The sequence below is a fragment of the Amblyomma maculatum genome, chromosome 2, assembly GCF_055883805.1.
Source record: "Amblyomma maculatum isolate TAMU_Amacu chromosome 2, ASM5588380v1, whole genome shotgun sequence".
Lineage (NCBI taxonomy): Eukaryota > Metazoa > Arthropoda > Arachnida > Ixodida > Ixodidae > Amblyomma > Amblyomma maculatum.
Window position 1 is genome coordinate 64,271,583 of NC_139345.1, and position 20,517 is coordinate 64,292,099.

The following is a 20,517-nucleotide window of genomic DNA, read 5'->3' on the forward strand; positions in this document are numbered from 1 at the left end:
ACATCCCATACTGGAAAGGCCACTTGGGTAACAGTCACCTCCCCCTCCTCCCTTGGGGTCCCAATATCCTTTGAGATTCATGCTGTCCATTGCCATGCTGTTCATCTCTGGCATACCTGTTGAAGGAGAAGAACAAGATGCCAATGAGGAGAAATCAGCCCTGGGATCATAGCACAAGTAAGCAAGGTTGAGAAGACATTCACAACATGCCAGGCAGCATCCACATTGCACGGAAGCAAACATGCAAGAATAACTGAAATCGTGCATCAGAACCAACTAGCACAACGTCATACACCATATTTCAACAGCAATATGCAATATGCAATGCCACAGTAAGTAAAAAGCCAATAAACCTTGTTTGAATTGCTCTTTCAAACTCGTTTACCATCAACAATGCCTTCACATCTAAAACATCAAACACATCTCAGGAAAAATAAAACACAAAAAAATTAACCCTCAGAGAACTGGGATATCAAGGCTGATGGAAGAGCTACGCTGCATTACTCCAGTTTGATGCCCTCCTTTCTCTTAGCCTATTCCTCCAGAGATATCAAACGAATTCATGCAGAAGTTACAGCAAGCAGTGCACAAACAAGTGCTACAAACAAGCGCAGGGTTTATCACTACATGAAGAAAAAAAAAAGAAGAGCAAATAGTTGTAGCACAGCACGATCCAAGATCTGCTGTGATCCACTTTCACACACTGGTTGGTCGTGGCATGGCAAGCTTTCAGGTCGCCGCAAGTATGCACCAACCCCTGGTGCCCTTAAGGAGCTCTATGCACGTGCAGTGGAGCCCCGCAACCGCGAACCACAGTAACAGGCCACAGATTGTGCTATGATATAACTCTCTAGTAACAGTTCTGCGCAAAGTACCAAAGTGGCCACAATCTGAGAGAAACAAGTGGGATTGTATAACCCATGTAAGAGCTTAAGTCATAAGTCAAATAAAAACTTTGTTCCGTCCATTCAAAAGCTGCACTAGTTAAAAGAGCAAGACAGCTACCTGACGAAGCATCGAAGTGATACTAACACTGAATAACTTTTCATGACCCATTTCCTATGCTGTCAAGACCTGCAATTTCGAGAATCCCATTTGCATCGTAAATAAAAAAATAATGGTAAGAAAGATATATACATAGAACATCAAGCCACAGAGTGAAAAAGGGCTGATTTCTTTTCTTGCAACCCAATTTTCCTATCAGTAAAAAGAAAAAAAAAAAAAAGAAAAGTGGACTAAATTTTGCGCCAATAAGCCTTGGTTAGAACCAGTAATGAAAGCAAAAAAGCACAAAATTGAGCCGGGAATTCCAAGCCGATGTAATGCCACTGGAAACAAAGCATCGCGTCCTAGAGAAAGCTAACTGAATGTCCCCTGCTTGCACCCACTCACTGAGGGGCAAGTTAAACCTCAACGCAAAAGTTCGCAACTCCAAAGGTCTGTGGCCACCACGACAAGACAGATGCAAAAACCAACACTCAACTGTGCGATGCCATAAGCATAATGCTATGGCAGCAAGCCGCATCACTACAGCAGAAAAAACATTCACTTCTCAGGGGCTTTCACTTCGATGCTTGCCAAACAGAAAGCTCTCAAGCCACCATCAGGGAGACAGACAAAAGCGAATGATTGCACCGACTGTTCTACACACTACCCTAGTCTACAACATTTTAGACGTGCATTAGAGAGGGGGTGCATCTAGACCCCGCGTACCAAGGATCTCCTGCCCAAAGCCATCAACGCGCCCAGAACAGTCACGGTACATCTGGTCCAATTCTCGAGCTGTGACGGGGTCTGCAAGGGAGATGCACAATAACGGCAGCTGTAGGAGACACTTCGCCCTTGAAATCACTGAAAACCTGCAAGGACTTCAGCCTTGCTCGACCTCCACACATCCAGATGTAGATAAGGCAATCAACCTCAGTTCACAAGAGAGCAAAGGTATGAAAAATGTTAAACAACTATTTCTATACTAGACTTCATTACAATAGCCTCCCCCCCCCCCTTCCTGAATAGCTAAAAAAAATTAAAACCTAAAGGCTAACATGATGCCACATAATTATGACAAACTGAGGGGGCACTTTGGCTCACTAAAGTGCTTCAAGGCAGAAGCCTTTCCTGGCACACTGTTAGGCATTGCTGGCAACCGATGTAAGCGTAAACTTTCACTAATTGCCTATAATCAATTGTCTAATTAGCACAAACACAATAATTAGCTAATTAGTGTATTGTACTTCAGTCAATTACCAGTACAAGGCATACTTATCACTAAACCTTAGTTCCTGCTCAGCAAGTAAATTTGTGATAATTGACAATTTAGCACTAATATGCTAATTAGTGTAATTGACTATCACTTTGCTCAATTGTAAGTACGCTCTCGCTTGACTATGACCACATTTAGGAAACTAATCAATGATTAATTAACCTAATTATGTTAATTGGACTAATTGGTTAAATACCAATTAACTAAACTTAGTCCCTCTTACTTGGAGCATCACTATACCATCTAATTGGCTGCGTGGTTACTACTTGAAATTCGCGCACTGTGATGTCACGACCATTTGAAAAGCGTGACATTTCTGTCGACAACTCCTGCTTACAACGATGAGGCATTAAAGGCTTCCACCTTAATACCCACATGTTTGCGAATACCAAGCTGCTGTTGCTGCAGAAAAAGTTCCAAACTGCAAATTTAACTACGATTCCATGCAAAATAAAGACAAAAAAAAATACTTTTTTGTACTGGAACGGAAGAAAAAAACAATGATCTTCAGACTGATAGCAACCGGCAGCATGTAACCAATAAGCGTCATTTTTCGCCCCAGAGCACGGCAGTTATGCTTGGTAAAACATAGTTAATCAGTAGTCGTGCAGATGATTCGAAAGAAACCATAAGTGATGTTCAATACCCAACAACTATCTTATTAAAATGACCCTAGCAGCTAATAAAGGAACCAAGAAGCCATGACAGTGTACTACACCTTTGTGCAAAAAGCATTCATCAAATTCACTGTCAGAAAAAAACCTAGAAAGACAAACTCCTTTTTGTTGTCCCGTTGCCTCAAAACTCACATTAGTAAGGGTACCTATGCGAATATTCTAAATTTCTATGTAGCAAATTAAATATCCACCTATGCAATTCGATAACTGAATCAAACAATAAATATACTCAGAATTATTAAGAGCTAACCGAGTCTGCCGTAAAATGTTTTACCAGTTTTCAAACTGACACCGAGTTGAAATAAGGCACACTGGTGATTTCTTCATTTTTTTAGCAGCCTATTTTAGAAACAGGGCTTCAGTGCAATGCTGCACCGTGTGCTATTGTGATAAGCCTGTTTGGGAAGGAGGGCCCTCGGTTGCGAGTTAATGTCGTTATCGAAAGTGTCGCTATCTCCATGAACTTCGAGCCAACTCAGTGGTGGAAACATTGGAACAGGAAGTGGTAGCGACATCTAGTTCCAGTGGTCCTGGTTCCGGTGCATTACCATTGACGGTGTTTCCATCATGGGTGGCATGATAAGCAAGCACTCGTTGCCCTCATCAACTTAAGGTTTACTGCCAGTTTGTTCACCGTCATCTCCAATAGCAAAAGGCGACTTTCCTGAGCTTATAACATGACTATGACATGGAGTTAGTATGCTGGCTTCATGTTCCATGTCCGTAGTGAAAGTGGCGGTCAGTGCCGCATCTTTAAACACTTCAGAACACCATGCATGACTTAAACCACTACTGGTAGCCCATCCTTGTTTAGCGCGAATATTCGTTTCATAGAAATATTAACACAACTTGCTAATAATCATGCAAATATGCTCGGTTGGCATGTGATTCAGCTCTCTTATTATAAACCTCATATTCGGTTGAGACTAACTATTCTATCAGTATTCACTATAGTAGTGAAGCCAGCCCATTTGTACTCAAAGGGGTAAAATGATACCCTACTTTTCTTTCTTTCCTTAATTAGCAACGATTTTCCACAGCATCTAACATATTCAAAACTGCAAGTGATATTGTAACACACCAAAAATTTAGACGCTGTCCAAATACACAAACATCACTCAAAGGAAATCAAAGCAAAAGAAGAAACCCCACACAGCAGCAGATTATTGACGAAAATCATGCACCACCCAATTGACCTTCCTGCTCTCAAAGTGATATGCGTCAGACAAATTAAAGTGTTTCAAATAAATTTAATAGACACAGTGATCAAAGAAAAATGCTCAAGTACAGTATTCATTATCTTCATGAATTTCCAATTAACCTCCATAACTTTTCATACCCAATGACTTCTTGAACTAGCTTCTTCATCACTAATATGAACATCAGCCGCCAGCAACAGCAAGCAACTTTGCCGCTTTCCAACCAAGGCTTCAGAGGGGCAGACAGATAGATGGATGAATAAAAGGACGCCAAATTTTTCAACGTCAGGATCCCAATTCTAACAGATTAAACAAACAACATCAGAACCAACTTCATTTTATGATGCAAACAACTTTACACAGCTATGTTTTTCAGCTCTAAGGGGCATCTGTAAATTTTGACATGCAATTGTTAAGAGGTGCAACAAAAATTTACAGAAGGTGAGCAGGCCTTCAACTGTGTTTTTAATCACCCTAGAAATTCAATTCAAAATGAACTAATCATATCAGTCTTTAAGTAATGATAAATACCCACAGCTTCATATAGCCATACTATCAAATACCCTGTCATTAAGGCTAAATTGACTTCACAAAAATGCACAAATAAAGATAACATGCTACACAGCAATCTGAATTCATGTCACCCTCGAATTTTGCCGTGTCACTGTGTAACTATACTCTACAGGCTCGCATAAAAAATAAACACTATGTCAAATAGACAAAGAGAGAGAGAAAGAGACATGACCAAATAGGCAAAAAATGTGCAGAAGGCCTGGAAAAAGGAAGCTCTCCCATGCCAAAGAGCACAGGTCTCCTGCACAAGCGAGAATAGAATCATGCTTTTATCACCCATGATTTTCCATTCGTTCATGCAAGCAGTGATGAGATGCAGCATACAGGAGGTGCCAGGCAGATGCCAACGTCAGAACCTTCTTTGTTCGAGTCCCAGATTCTTGGCCACCAGTCAGAAACGGTCAAGAGGGGGAAAGAGAGAGAAAGAGAGAAAAGAAGCAAGCGAGAGAAGAAGAGCAAGCAAGACAGGGCAGAGAGAAGCCCCCGGTGCGTACCGGTACCTCTGCGCTGCCCACAAGATGGCCCCATTCCGGGAAAGTTTTCCTGCGGGGTCTGCGCACTCTGGTGCAACGCTGAATCCGAGTTGGTCCTGCAAAACAACAGATGGCTGTCAGGCACCATGTCATCCGACAAAATGCAGCTACCCCGAAAGCACTGTCAAAAACAAAAATTGTGCAATTTTAACAGCATGAGAACCACCTCCTCCGAACTTGCCATTGGAGAAAGAAAAAAGGAACTTCCACCTTTCAAACTACAAGACCTAGACGTGGTGCGGGACAAACAAAACACCCAAGAACCGTAAGCACCAGAACAGCAGACGAGATTGCCAGCTCCCGAGCAATTTGATAAGTGTGTCAACATCTACCTAACTTACATAAAAAGCTCAGGCACACTGCATGAAAAAAAATGACACATATGGATTTCATTACTGATTGCTTCTAAATCAATCACAAAGTTGATTTTTTGCCTGAAAACTGCCTGCATTACATTTAAAAATGATACGAACCACGGTGATTTTCTGCATTGCCATTAAGGAAGTAAAGACATCTAATTTCTGTTTCGTGTTGTCTTTGAAACGATGTGCAGCACATTAGAAAGCATGAACGGCAATGTGGATAGCGGGAAAAATGCTGTAAATAACCGAAATATAATTTCTCCTCTCGTGAGCTATTCCGGTTTCAGCCACCAAACATCTGTAATGTCACAGATGGTTTAAGATCGCGTAAGGCATAAGAAAACTAGAATATGGTTGTTGCTTTGTCCTTCTAACTAGCACCAAGTATCACACAAGCCAACCCAAAATTTAGAATCAGAACAAATGAACAAGCAGCTATTGTATCGCAACGCTTTTATGGTATGACCTCAGCTCGTCTGTGGCGTCACAGCTATCGTTCGGTGATTGAAACCGAAACCGAAATGGCACGCGCGAAAAGTTAATTTTAAATCACTCAGCATGTGGGGGCGAATTTCATGTCCTAATTCATGTACTCTATCGTCTTGCATACTGTAATAAAAAAAATTTTACATCTTAAAATTTGGTGCCTCTACTCCCTTAAGTATGGAATGAGACTGTTTCTGACGAAAAAAATATTGTTATATCTTTAAATCGTTTGGTACAGCATTTAAAAACAAAATGTTACATTGAGGTAACCACTGCTTCGAGAACTCTTTTCTGATCATTTTTTCATTGCCACGTCAAACGAAGAGTTTTCCATTTATATCTTTCTTACCCAATTTCGTTTCACAAACCAAATAAATTTTTAGGTTTGGCCACTTTTGACTGAATATTCAAAAATGCACCTTCAAAAATGCTGCTTTAATCCTTTTTCATGGTGACATCAAGTGGAAAGGTAGTTTCTTTAATCTGCACTTTTCTTAAAACAGCATTTTCGAAGGTTTAACATCTGTCCCTCAGGAACTAGTATAAGACATAAAATAATTTTTCAGATTTTGTCAATGCCTTTTACATCACTTTAGCTAGAACCAATAGCCTAAGGAAGTTTATTTTTATAATTAAAAACATTCACTTACGACATTTTACATCACTCAGCAATTTGAAAAACACAAATTTTATGTTTTGCTTGAAGCTCGTAATTTTGCTCATGGTTTGGTAACATGACCTTTTCTACTCTCATACAAAATTTTTGTGTTCTGCATTAGGTAAATTTTAAGCAAAAGTCACCATACTGGGGAAAATAAAAAAATAGAACTAAATAGTACCAGACAAAATCTAGGCCTAGGTTTAAGCTTTGGTATAAGATACACCCATTCAGCAGGTTGCTATAAAATTTGATCGCGAATATCTTGCATTCAATACTTGAAACTTTTTCAGTCTCACCCCCTCCTTCCCCCCCTTAACCTGTTGAATTTCACTTGAAAGGGTGGTGCCAACCTAAGCTGTATGGCCATTATACATCAAAAGACCATGAAAACAGAATACTCTCAGCATTTAGGCATATCAAACCATTTGCTCACACAAACACATGCGAGGAAGGACTTATACAGATAGGTCTCTCCATATTCCAAAAGCAGCTCACCTTCTCCAACTGGTGTCAGGTGGCGGGGAGAGGTAGAGAGCTGAACTATAGGGAGACACGTCAGCCTGTGATAACTTCTGTCAAGAATCAAACAGTGCAATGGCTCCCTAGTTTAAAGGAGTGGAACAAGCTTTTCTGTAGTTGTGCTGTTCAACTATCCCCACGAGAATAGAACCAATATTTTGATCATGTTTAAGTTTTGTATCTTATTCATGTTTAACAGCACAACATCAATGACCATGCAGTCAGAACAAGTAGGTATTAAGAACCACTAGACAAAATGTTCCCAGCACATTTTAGTTCGAATACATGAGCACGTGAGCAGCATAAACTCAACAAGGATACACGCTTATCGAAGGCCATCTGGCGGCCCTTGTGTGGCGCAGTGGCGTGACGGCCCCGTTCACGCACATGCGGCCGGTCAGGAAGCATAGAGGAGGCCTCACGCCCTTGCCGCATGTCCTCCAAGTGATTCAGGGCCCCCTGCAGATCTATGCTGTGTGCTGGCCCACCGCTCATCTGGTTCACATTGGGCAGCGAGCCACCCCGGTAGGCACCCAGGGAAGGTGAGATGCTCAGCTGGTGTTTCGAGTATGCCCCCTGCGCATGGCAGCATGCCAGATACAAGGAAAAAGTTGGCAGGGTGATGCAGAACTTTAAGAGTGATGCTACCCAGCTGTAAAGAAACAATGCACGACATTTACAAATCTTTTTCAAGGCGACCATTAAAAACCAGCATGCGAGCCATTGCACAGCCCTGTATGTCCTGTAAGCATACGTGCCAAACTCAAACAACTATCTGCTGCCATGTCACCGCCACCCACTCTTTTATTCAAATGACAACTTAAAGGAGCCCTGACAAAATATTTGTGGCCCCTCTAATGCACCAAACCTGCAGAGATCAATCATTTCACGTAAGTATTCAAGTCAAATCTAAAAGCCCTGAACAGACCTTATAATTTACAAATATATATATATTTCTTTATTTCTCCTCATGACTGCTCACAGATTAACAGGGCGACACTTCACCACTTTTCTTAGCCAGCCCTGCCCATTGGCAACAACTGGGCACATCTAGATGTGGGCACACCAAAGTGACGCAGGCAGGATGGAGCGTGGTATGGTGGTGTCGCAAAGTGTTTAGCTCAAATCCATTTCTTGTCTCATAACGTCGACAGAGCCTGTCATAAGAAAGTGTCAGAAGAGCGTGTTCGCAAGAACTGTTAGTCATTAGTAATAAGAAAAATAATTGTGCCACTGCCAGGAATCAAACCACCATCCTTCCGGTCCCCAACTGAGCACACAAACCACTACTCTAGGCCGACTGCCTGAGAATGAATCCGTAATTCTCCCTGTCTAGCATTAGGATGCTGGAAGGCACTGAGGGAAAGAACAGTAAGTAATAAAAAATAAAATTAATGAAATATTTAAAAAGCTCTCCTCGAGTATAGGTTATGAAGGGCAACGGAAGAGTTTCAAAATCTGTGTGTGTAAAATTAAACCTGTTAAGACGTGTGGCACCATCCAACAAGTTGACACAAAACAGCACAGCACAGCAGTCTCGCACAACTCTCGCGAGGGAGCAGCAAATGAGCCTTGAATTAGCCTTATTTATATTGTGAAACGTGTTAGAAACAGCATGAGTAACCTTGCAACCTGGGCTGTAAAGTCCACACGGTTTCTTAAACTCGAGCTTTGAATCTGGGACATCATCCGAAGTTCAGGCAGAACCAGAACTCACCACTACAATGCCTTCTGAGGCCCCAACATCAGCTACACACCCCATGTATAACTCGCCTCTTAACAGCTTATTTTACCACATACCGGAGGGCCTGGAAGACCAGTGCAGCCAGCTAAACATGCCTAGGAAAAGAGCTGCACTGTAAAAGGGCGCTACTTTTTCATACTCTGCACGTGAAAAAGCACCATTTCCACCAGGACCTTGTGTGATAATAAACATACATCGCTGTCAAAATCACAAATACCAGTCCTACGCACAATAAAAATGCTGCAGACAAATGTGACAGGACCCAGATACGAAACAAGAATAGCGAAACAAGCGACCCTTGCACTGCAAGACTTCGTTCATTTCTATCGCCAACTAGCAATGGCTCCCTGTCAGCTCGATAATATTACATCTTTACATAGTCATGTGCATGAGAAAGGCACCTGATATATAAAAGTACTCTCAGACAGCACTGCATCCCTGTAAGGGAAAGTTTAACAGGAAAATAGATAGCTAAAACGAGAAAGTGTTCAACTTTGCCCACAACACCCCAAGAAGCCCATGAAAGAGAACAGTGCCAGGCTGAAAAGCTATTTCACAAAAGAGCAGAAGAGAGCTTGTAATGTAGTAGCACACATCATTATTGTATGCACGCACGCAAGCACATACACACAGAAAGAAAGCAGCAAATTTTCTTTGCCTTTCCTGATGCTGTTTTGTAACCCTAAGTACAGTGAAAGAAAGCTCATGTGAGTTACTGAAACGTTTCAAAGAGCCTCAGAAGTTTTGACAGATCAACCATTATGTATTTTTGGACATACCTTAGTCTTAGCAACTACTACTTTTTCATGCACAATAGCGCACAGATAGCCAAGAGCAGAGGGAAATTTTGAAAGGTGGCATTAAAGAAGGAGGCCAAACAACAGGAGGGTGAAGCCTGGGAAAGACAGCGCCTTCAAATTAATGCCACAGTAGAAGCATGCAAGGTTGGAAATCTGGCAGCACTCTATAGCAGGCGTCTTAAACATGCACTGCCCGCAACCTGTGTGATGCAGCCCACCGGATGCAGAAATTTCACCCTTTGTTCTAAAAACATGTGCCAGCATTACGAGCCTACTAAACCATCAGATTTGTTTTTCAACTACAATCAGCTAATGATAGGACTTGCCCTGGGAGAATGCAAGTTTTTTGTGGAAATGAAAGAAGGCATTGACCCCTTAACCTGTGTGAACTTCGGGCAGGGGCATCGGCCAGTATGCCTTCTCTTTCATGTCTAAACCTATTTTCTTTCTTTTGAGAATAAGTGGCCATAGTGTTTACAACTCGCACTTTTTCAGTCTCTCCCTCCGAGCCATCTTGAAGGGGCGCCAGTCCTACGTTTAGGAAGGGTCGGGTATGTGCTACTTTTCTTTTCCACCAGGAATGGGAGGGTGTGGCCTGAGAATAAAACACCCCTGGTGTCTCAGCTTGGAACAAAATGCTTTTGGGTAAGCGCTCGTAATGCCTCCCACTTTGTTGTTTGTGTTGTGTCTAAGTATGCCCAGTTTCTGACCATGAATAAAATGTTCCGGTTGTTGTTTTATTTTTTATTAGCTGCTTTTAGTTTTCCTACTCTCTTTATTTGTCACTTCAAGCGTTATTTTTCTTTTATCTTTTTGTTGTTATTTTCCGTCTCATCTCCTTGCCCCAGAAAGATGAAATTTTCTTCAATGTGGCCGCCATAAAAGGTTGAGATCCCTGCTCTAGAGGCTGACTGCCAACAACATAGATGCTAATAAGAACTGCAGCATCAACAGATCATTACGTTTCTAACAAATGTGGTTATGTGGGTTAAATACCCCTGTTTAAAAGGAAGCATGCTGTATGTTTAATACCACACCCCAATAAATCCCAAGTGGTGTAGCATTTCCACCGCAACAAGGAACTGATGAAATAAACAAACACTAATGTGCAAACAGCGCTTGGCAAACTAGCATGAACAATATTCGTACCAAGTGTAAAAGCAAAAATGCTAAATTTACTCAATTCCAATGCACTCTCAACTGTTATGCGGACCTGTTTTCCATGGAGAAAAAGAAAGGGCTTTGCTAGTGGTTTTATTTGAAGGAAAGTGCAAGTAAGAACTGGGAAAATATGGTAGGTGCTAAAGCTATTTCTACCAGGTCAAATCAGATAGGCCGATACACTCTGAAACTTGAGCACCTGTCCGTAGCGATGTTCTTTATTTTAATAAACCAAGAAAACCAGTGACAATCAACCACACATTCAATTTAATCAACGAACTGAATTTCCTTCAACTCTACTCTTTACTAGCAAAGAACTGCCTAGTCAACCTCCCTATCAATCCCTTTTTCTCTTTTCTTCACACCCTGCTTATAAATATGGCAGTAGCTTCATATAAAAAGGGCACAAAGTAGTCTGCTAACTCCAAACTGTCACCCCGAGAAAGATTAACAGATGAAAGCAGATGAAGGCAAAGCCCAATTCATGCAGCACCAGCACTTCATTGTTGTTATACTGGTAAAGAGAAATGCAGGTAAAGCCATCAGAAATGGGTGGTCTCTCTTCTAAGCAAGCCCACCACATATATGCTCATCATTACATACTTCCGTAGCAACTCGTCTGGTAAACTCCCACTGGCATGACTACTTAACATCAAGTTTGACGTAAGTGAAGGCTGTACAAAATACTAACATTTAACTATTACTGAAGAAAGCTGCCATGCATTCCAAAATAGCACACTGATTTACATGCGGCCTCATGACCAACCAGCTTACATCAAGATTAAAAGCGCATGGTTAGTAAAATGACTCACTACAAATGCACTGCCCCACTCAAAGTTTTTTTTTTTTTTTTTTTTGCTTTTTTTGTGTATATTTGAGTTTGGGGAAGCTTTGCACCCTGGTTTGGGCACTTCACTTCACGCAATCAAACTGCAGCACAAACAAGAACACAACACCGAAGCAATCTGACCTAAGCTCTGGAAAGAATACAAGTTCAGTAAACTTGCACACTACAGATAACGGTTTTGCACACAAGACATTACCCAGCATGCTTCTTGAACATAATTTCGCATGCTTCACTATGCAGCACAGTAGTAAACACAGGCCCTCACCCAGGCCCTGAAGCATCAAATAAAAAACTGCTCTTTGGTAAAGTTCTCCAGAATAAACTTGATTCCTAATTAAGTACTGTTTTGTGCATTTCTGTAAAACCCCAGTTCGGTACTCCCACTTTCTCTCACAAGGCATAAGTGATGCGCCAATTTTGTTAAATCACTAATAGCACAAATACAAAACTATACTCCATTGCAAACATAGTAGTCAACGCCGCCGAGGCTCAGGCCCCAGTTGGTGCTCCCTATCTACATCCTAATGTAGTACTACGTCGAAAATAAAAATAGCAAAGGAATTCATCATCATCATCATCAGCCTGACTATACCCACTGCAGGGTGAAGGCCTCTCCCATATTTCTCCACTTAACCCGGTTCTGCTGCATCCACTTGATCCCTGCGAACTTCTTAACCTCATCCGCCCACCTAACTTTCTGCTGCCCCCTGCTATGCTTTCCTTCCCTTGGAATCCAGTTTGTTACCCCAAGCGACCATCGGTTATGCTCTCTTCGCACTACATGTCCTGCCCATGCCCATTTCTTCTTCTTAATTTCCACTAGAATGTTTGTAACTTGAGGAATTAAAATCTACGTAAATATTGGTTGACATTGTAGTGTCATAATATACAAGTGTTTTGCTTTTAAAGAAGGCTGCTTTGCCTTTCATGTTCTCTAAAACAGAGCATCTTAGTTTACTGATTTTCTTCAGCTCTTCCTGTATCAGTGTTTTGAGTCTGAAAATGGCATTGCTATCTCCTACTCGGTTGTTTTCTTTTGCCCACTTCGACTGCAAAAACAACTCCTGTTTCGCTCTTTGTCAAGTCTACGAAGACTTCTAAAGACTGCAAGCGGGTGACTGTCAAAGCCTACACTAGCATAAAGGAGTGTTTCCCCATGAAAATTGAGCCCGAAATTCTCGCAATTGTGGGCAATGAAATTACACAAAAAAAGACCTAGCAAGGTGAGAATATCCAGTTCTTGCAGTGTGAAGTATGACAGCTCCACACTCAACGCCATCAGAGTCACATCATTGTATGGCAAACGCCAAATCTCCACGTTGAACGATAAACACTGCTGTGTTTTTCAAAGTAGTCATTCCAGTTTGATGAAAAACGGGCTGTTATGTATGGCTCGCATATAGACTTTCTGCCTAGCAAGGCTTAAAAAAAAAAGCTTTAAAAAAGTCGTCCGGCTGAGAGACTAACCTCGGCCCCTCATAAACTGAAGATGCCCACACTTCGCACCCTGAGCCATGACGCGAGGCAGAGTGATACACTTTGTTTTTTGCAGCAGACTGCTTCCGTCCCTCCAGCAACATTGACTGCTAGTATAGCATCCTCTAGCTGTGAAAATCCATGAACAGAGTACACTGCACATTCAATACATCAGTACATTTTACTACTGAAAGTGTAGCTCACTGTAATGTGCATAAGAGAACTGAAATCCAGCAAGTGTAGCTCACTGTAATGTGCATAAGAGAACTGAAATCCAGCAGACGTTCATTACCTTAATGTCATGGCCAGTATATGCCTACAACATTTGAAACAGTACTCTATGAGTCATGCGTAGTGACTGCTCATGGGTTCATAATATAAGCAGAGCTATGCACAGACACATAAAGCAGCACTTGCACTGTAGCTCATAACAACAGATGTCACTTCAGAAATAAGCAGCCAAAAATGCAAAAACGTTAACTCCACGCTCCCACATTGGGAACTTTGTGGGACACTGCTTTAGTCTTGTGTCAATATGTTGCAATATTTGACATTAAAGAAAGGCCTTTGGATCATATGAGAAACTTTGAACAGGGATAACTGAACTCGTCCGCTGCACAAAATCATGAAGGCCTCAGAAGTGCTCCAAAAGACAACAAAAGGTCCAAGCACTCTTGTCTGAATTCCACTGTACTGATGTAAGCCAGGTTTATGGGCTAGAGACATGAAAAAACGACAAGGAATAATCGTTTTTTTTTTTCTTTCTTTCACTGTCTCCCTCACCTGTACAGCTTCACAACTATTCTGAAAATTCATGCCCAGAGACTTTTTTCTGGTTTATTGTCTTTTTTGCAAACGCTTCCAGGCATACCACCACAAGTACAGACAACAGACAACCCCCTCGACAACAAGCTCTATTACTCAAAAAATTGACCCGTTTACAAGATCTCACTAGCCTGGGCATCATGACAATTCTGCTGGAGTAGGGGACACATACAAGTTGTTATGTCAGACAACAGAGCTAATTATTTTCAATATGATAACGAAAGTTAAAAGTGAAGCAAACCCCGGAACAAATAGTTGATAATTCAATGCTGGACACTATGCATAATATCGTTCAATTATTTCGCCACTGAAGGCCTAAGTCTATCACATAGTTGCCAACATGTACAGACTATGCAATGTGAATAATGGCTAGAGCAGACCATTTCAGCTGCTTACAAGAAACCTGACAACCTTTGCAACTCAAGTGATGTTTAAAGAAATGAGAACATGTAGCTGAAGTCTGCCTGCCGCATAGCAAAACATCAACGACACCGCTTTCAGTGAGGCAAATGTCAACATTAAACAAAACCAAACGAATGATTCCTCTGCAGTGTAAGTACATGTTTTATGTATGCAAGTATATTACAATGATGAAGGTAGCTTACATTGGCGGCTTGCTGCATGTATGAGCTGTCATATGAGGTTGCATAAGCCTGCATATTGTCTTGCCCATGGCTGGTCTGAAAGTTTAAGGAAAAAAGGCAAAAGAACAGAAATAAATAAGTGTCCTCTGTAAAGCTGTGCAAGAACAAAAATGATAAACGAGATATTACTGATATGAGAAAAACAAAAAATAAAAGCAGTACCATACACTGCCAAAAACAAATGCTTCAGACCCTAGTCAGAACCTAATTGATGTGTAATGGCAACAATTTTACCCTAAGAAAAATGCTGCCAGAATGGTAGAAACACTGAAAAACTGACTAACTTCAAACTAGCAAGTCCCTTAAATCTAAGGGTAAAAGTCGAACTTTCTTGGCTATATCAATAGCCCTACATTTTTCTCAATTATAAGTACAATGTAGACTCGGGCAAGCTGTAGTAGCCGATGTGCTCATTAAGAGCTGGAAAGAGAAATGATAGGCACATAACAGCTTAAACAAAGCAAGGAAAAAAAATGCAGAGCATTAGAGACTACCGGTCACAATAGATGCCTCAAGAAAAACATTTTCTGTCAGTCCAAGTTTAAAAAAAAAAAAAAAAAAAACGTCCCCTGATGTGAAGGCTGCAAAAAACTTATGTTCACCACGACGCGTAGCATGGACGGCATGTAACACAAATATGGTTTAGAAAATTACACCTTGCTCTTATTGATCAATCTAGTGATTGAAGAAAATGACTGTGAGCACAAGGTCAACCATTCATTGATAGGGGAAGACTGCTCAGTTAGAAACTGAATTGTTTAGGTGGATAATATGCCAGCTGTAGTAAATAGGTATCACATAAAAAATCAAAGCTAAAAAAAAAAAACGCAGTTGGCAAACACTGTGTGAATGCAAAGAAAATCCCTCACATCAACTACACTAGTCTTATCATTGGTGCCATACACTCACCTTTACATCATAAAAAGACAATGCACATTATGTCACCGCAAATGATGCATGTACCTCATTACGCGGGTATTACCAAAACTACTCCTATACATCTACAAGTCTGTATGCACTATTAACATCATCAACATAAATAATATAAGGCAACTGATCCATTTTCAGAACAAACATAAAAGCAAATCTATCTTTACTTTTGCTCTAAAGCTTTTCATTCTTCATTCTCAACTAGCAAGATACCCATGTGCCTAAAGCAGCTTCATCATACCAATTTCTTTTGCCGGAGAAAGGTATAATGCACAGTTATGCTTTGTGGGCATTTGGTGAGTAAAACTTGAACATGTAAAAACGAGAGAGAAGTTTAAATTTACCAAGCAGATCTTAAGTTTAGTCCCTCACCTCTGCATAGCTTTTGCAAGAGGCTCACCAAGCAATTCCCAAATAATGAATTAAGCAATTCCCAAAAATAATGAAGCCCAAAATGCCAGCTCTTGTTAGTGTTGCATCATTCTCACATTCTCAACAGAGCAGTTGGCTCAGAGACCTCTTCTGATATTTACAAGCACAATTAATACACCTTTCATATGCAAAAGGTTTGGTTTGGTTTATGGACATTAACATCCTGTAGCGACTCAGGCTAAGAGACGTCTTAGTGGAGGGCCCCGGAAATTTAGATAACCGGGGTTCTTTAACGTGCACTAACACCACGCAGCACACCGGCAGCTTGCTTTTGCCTCCACTGAAAAGCCGCCGCCCCAGCCAGGATTCGATCCCGCATCCTTGGGCACAGGAGTCGAGCGCCCTAACCACTGCGCCACCGCGACGGGGACTTCAAATGCGAAATCCCTTTTCGGCATATCTCCTCATATTCTTATAACTGGATTGCATCTCATTTTTGCCATATAAATGATGTTACAGAGTGTTCTACAACACTTCCACAAGAAAAACACACCGCCGCCTCCGATACTTCAGTTGTGCCGATATCTACAGCAGGCGCCCTCATTCAAACAAACTCTAAAACGTAGCAAAAGACAGTGCCTCAATGTGTAAGCATCATATTTTCAATCGAAATGCAGGCAGCCTTTGCAAGAAATGGTAGAGAGCAATTGCTCCAATCAACCGAACTGTTAAGTTATGCTAATCACAGATTGCTTCAAAGAAAATTATGCCCTATGAGATACACAATGAACTTTACAATCCAGTTCATACACAATCCACAAGACGTGTACACAACTATGCTGCCATTAAAGGCATGCACAGAGCTAAGTTTTAATTATGCACACACACCAACATCGCAGAGCTCTACAAGAACTCAGTAAGTTGACTTGTGTCCACATATTAGAACATATTAGACAGATCAATATTGTAGGTTCTTTTCTTTTCCGCATGATCGACAGTTTCAAGTAGGGTCATACTACCACTATAATCACGAGACAAGCAAGCCTTTGAAGACTAAAGAGAGGCATTTGCACTGTTGGCAGGTGCTGCAGAGTTAGCAGAAACACAAGCATACAGGGTTATCGACTGGTTATACCTTAAGGTGCAAGCAAATGGCTGCTGCGAGTGGAATGGAAAGTGAACATTGCAAAAAAAATAATGGGAATAGCTAGCCTGTATTCCACATACCATGCATGCATTACATTTAACACATAGTGAGCGATAGCAGGAACTTAAAGCAAGCAAGGAAATAAGGTTTAATAGAATGTACTCTTGTTACCAATGTACACTGTTTTCTCGGGGTGCTAACACCTTAAATGTCAAATTACAGTTTACAAATGCCCATTGAGACATTAACTGAAATATAAGGGCACAAATGTACAGGCTACTACAGTGGCCATAAGCATACTTTCAGGACCTTTTCCTTCTACCAGTGTGAAAGTTCCAGTTTACAAATGCCAAGGCTATCGACCTTTGCACTGCTGAACAGTGTTGGCAAAGACCATGAAGCATTACACAAGGCTTTTTGCTTTCTGTACAAGATTTTCAAAAGCATACCATCTGTGTTTCGAGTTGAGCAAGATCAGAAAGCATGGCTAGACTAGAATGTAAGCTTGATGCACAGCGCCATGAGAAAAAGCAGCGAAATGCAAACGGCATATGATAGAAAAAAAGGAAGATATGTCAGAGGTCGTGACCATTAATCAATGGCTCAGTGTTCAGAGTAAAAAATCTCGTCTCTTTGGTAAACATATCACTGCAACTTGAAAACAATACAAATGTGAACACGTTATGCAAATATAAATTATACATTAAAAGCAGTACAAGTCAACAAGACTTCTGTTCTGGTAGGTATTTGCAAGCCAGTTAAGGAATAGCCTCCCCCTCCCCAATAAAAAAATAACTCCTCATCAGGCCAGTGTTCATTTGTAGTGGAATGAATGTCCCTTGAATGCTGCAAGCTCCTCTATAGATGGAAGAACCTCCTACTAACATTCTGAGGCCCTTTGGCCATTAATGGTGCCATGATGGCTTGATTTGGCATCTCAAACAAAAAAACCTTTGGCCTGAAGTCTTTTGACCGCGACTGTATGTTGCAGCAAGAAAGATCATTTGAGGCAGCATAGAAGTCATGAAGAATGAGCATATACAACAGGAGGAAATTTGTGTATTTTGTTTGTAGGACAAAACCCACATATGACAGGTGTTCTCAAGAATAACATATGCAGGCGACATACAGACAATAATGGCATTCCCACACTCCAACAGGCTAAGTTGTATAAAAGGAAAAGGAAGCACGAGTCATACTGAAGCCACTCACAGATGGCAGCTGTAGCCCTTTCACTCTCACTACTTTATTGTGAGCAGCTTCAAGAAACACCTGCACATAACTTAGGCATGCTTCTTTGTGTCCAATGCAACCGACATCTTTTCGGAAGCTTGTTAGCCTAGTTCAGGCTGTCAAGCAATTAGATTGTGGTTAAACGATCTAGCTGGCTACGGCTGATAAATGAAACATAAGGCCTGAGCAGGCTGCGCGGTAAATTTTGCAGTAGATAAGGTGCAAGTGCATGAACAAGTGGCCTCAGTGCATTTGTCTCGAAACACAAATGCATCAAATGTGTCAAAACAGACTGCTCACTGGCAATTCAGCGTGGAAAAAAAAAAAAAAAAAAGCAAGGACTGCGTAAGACAACATTGTAGGCCCGCTAACTGCACGAGTAGGTCGTGCTGCACGAATTGCTCTTGTCTCTCCGCGATGCCCGGCGCGCCAAAGCGATGCGAGACAGACGCTCAGCATTCGCGAAATTCTTGACGGGAAGGGCAGTTCGTCCCTAAGACCAGCTGAATGGCCGTCTGTCGCAGACAGAGGTCTCGTGCCTCGAAGCGCGCGTGCGTCATGCGATTTAGCGCCGCCAGCCAACGGTACTCGCATTTCCGATTGGCACGCTTCGCACGAGGCACGACATGAGCACCGTCCGCGATTGCGTTTCCCTCCAAAACAATGCACGCGGCAGCGATGCCGAGCTCGGCGTTACGTAACGGGCCCGGAGCTGCAACAGCGGTCGCTGCCGGGCAGCGATCGGCGCGAACGGGATGCCGCGGCTCACAGTGCGAAGCGCTAACACGGTAGCACGCGCCGAGTGCTCTTGAATTCCAGCCTTTACCGTAGTACGTTAGACCAGAGCTACCCACTAAGATCAGTCCGCGACGCACACGGGGATAAGACGGGTCATCGCGCGCAGCTGTTATCGCGGGCGGCTGTCAACGATACACGCGGAAGGCTCGCCCCGGACCACAGGACAGCGTTACGTGAACGGGAAGCCACTTTCGCACTGATCTGCAAGCACCACAGGAGGCAAAAACAAAGCGCGCGCACGGAGTTTACCGAGGTCGCTTCCCCTCTTCCTCCCCACAACGCAACCGTTGGAAAAAGTGGTGTACTGCTGGGTATCTATTGATCTGTTTTTGTAAGGGGGCCAGCCGCGCAGACACCTCGGTGCGTCTCGCTCGAATTCAGCGTACTGCTGCCTTGCAAGAAGTAAGGCGAACGGCCGGGATGTTGGTCCGTACGGCACACGACCGCTGAAACGTCAGCGCGCGATCCAACTGGTTCGTAAGCAATACATTTCAGCGCCAGTAGAGCGCCTGGCATCAGACGCGTATCGTTGAAGCAATCCTGCCTTGTAAACGGCTTCACTTAGGCGCATCGGAGCACTGCGGAGGGCTTGGAATGCGTAGGAGCACCTGCTGCGATACACAGCGACGCTGATTGATGTCCAAGGCAACAGAAAACGGTCGTCCGCGATGTTTTCTTCGTGGTCGCTCCGTGAGCCTCCAGCGACCGTTTTGTTGTGGCGCGCAGCAGAGGCGCCACAATGCACAGCATGAATGACAACGGACACTTACTCGGGTCGCCCCAATCACTTCCCGCATGATCTGCTCGAACGCCGCCGTTTCTTCAGCTTGTTTCTGATTGTGCAAAGCGATCTTTTCGCTAAATTTCCTCGGATTCGCCATGATAGAATAGCGCCTCGCTACTACGCGATACCCTCGACCCCGTCCACAGCGACGATAGGTAATGCGTCCATTGGCCGCGCTGGTGCGCAGCGAGCGCGAAACAAACGCAACAACAGCAGAGCGCGCTGCGAATGTGGCTTATAAATTCTAAGTGAGTAGGATATAGCAATATAAGCTTGTCATTAGTTTTTGTCGCGCCCACCAAAACATTTTGTCGCTGCAGTCGCTAAAGTGGTTTGTTTCTCAACACGAAACAAAATGCCCTCTTTTTTTAGTATTTCGCTTTAAGTACTGTCGCTCGCTAATGTCTAAGTTACTTATCCATGAGTACATTCTTTTTCATTCTTTTTTATTGTTCACTTACCAAGGTCAGCTGCGACGGATTT

General features: G+C 42.4%; 1 protein-coding gene across 4 annotated transcripts in view; it reads right to left on the reverse strand.

The window, feature by feature from the left end:
• The window catches only part of LOC146198821 (CREB-regulated transcription coactivator 1-like), a 76,243-nt gene extending 56,037 nt beyond the window's left edge, over nucleotides 1-20,206 (reverse strand). For 2 of the 4 annotated variants that reach the window (XM_084594306.1, XM_084594305.1), the window contains exons 1-7: nucleotides 20,021-20,206; nucleotides 14,732-14,806; nucleotides 7,595-7,849; nucleotides 7,250-7,314; nucleotides 5,207-5,301; nucleotides 1,714-1,794; nucleotides 1-116 (exon numbers count right to left, since the gene is read on the reverse strand). In XM_084594306.1, coding sequence (XP_084450432.1) covers nucleotides 1-116; nucleotides 1,714-1,794; nucleotides 5,207-5,301; nucleotides 7,250-7,314; nucleotides 7,595-7,849; nucleotides 14,732-14,806; nucleotides 20,021-20,131 — 798 coding nt within the window. In that variant the 5' untranslated portion in view covers nucleotides 20,132-20,206. The remainder of the gene's footprint in view (nucleotides 117-1,713; nucleotides 1,795-5,206; nucleotides 5,302-7,249; nucleotides 7,315-7,594; nucleotides 7,850-14,731; nucleotides 14,807-20,020) is intronic. The other 2 variants (XM_084594307.1, XM_084594308.1) reach the window with 2 other exon arrangements.
• Between the last annotated feature and the right edge of the window lie 311 nt (nucleotides 20,207-20,517).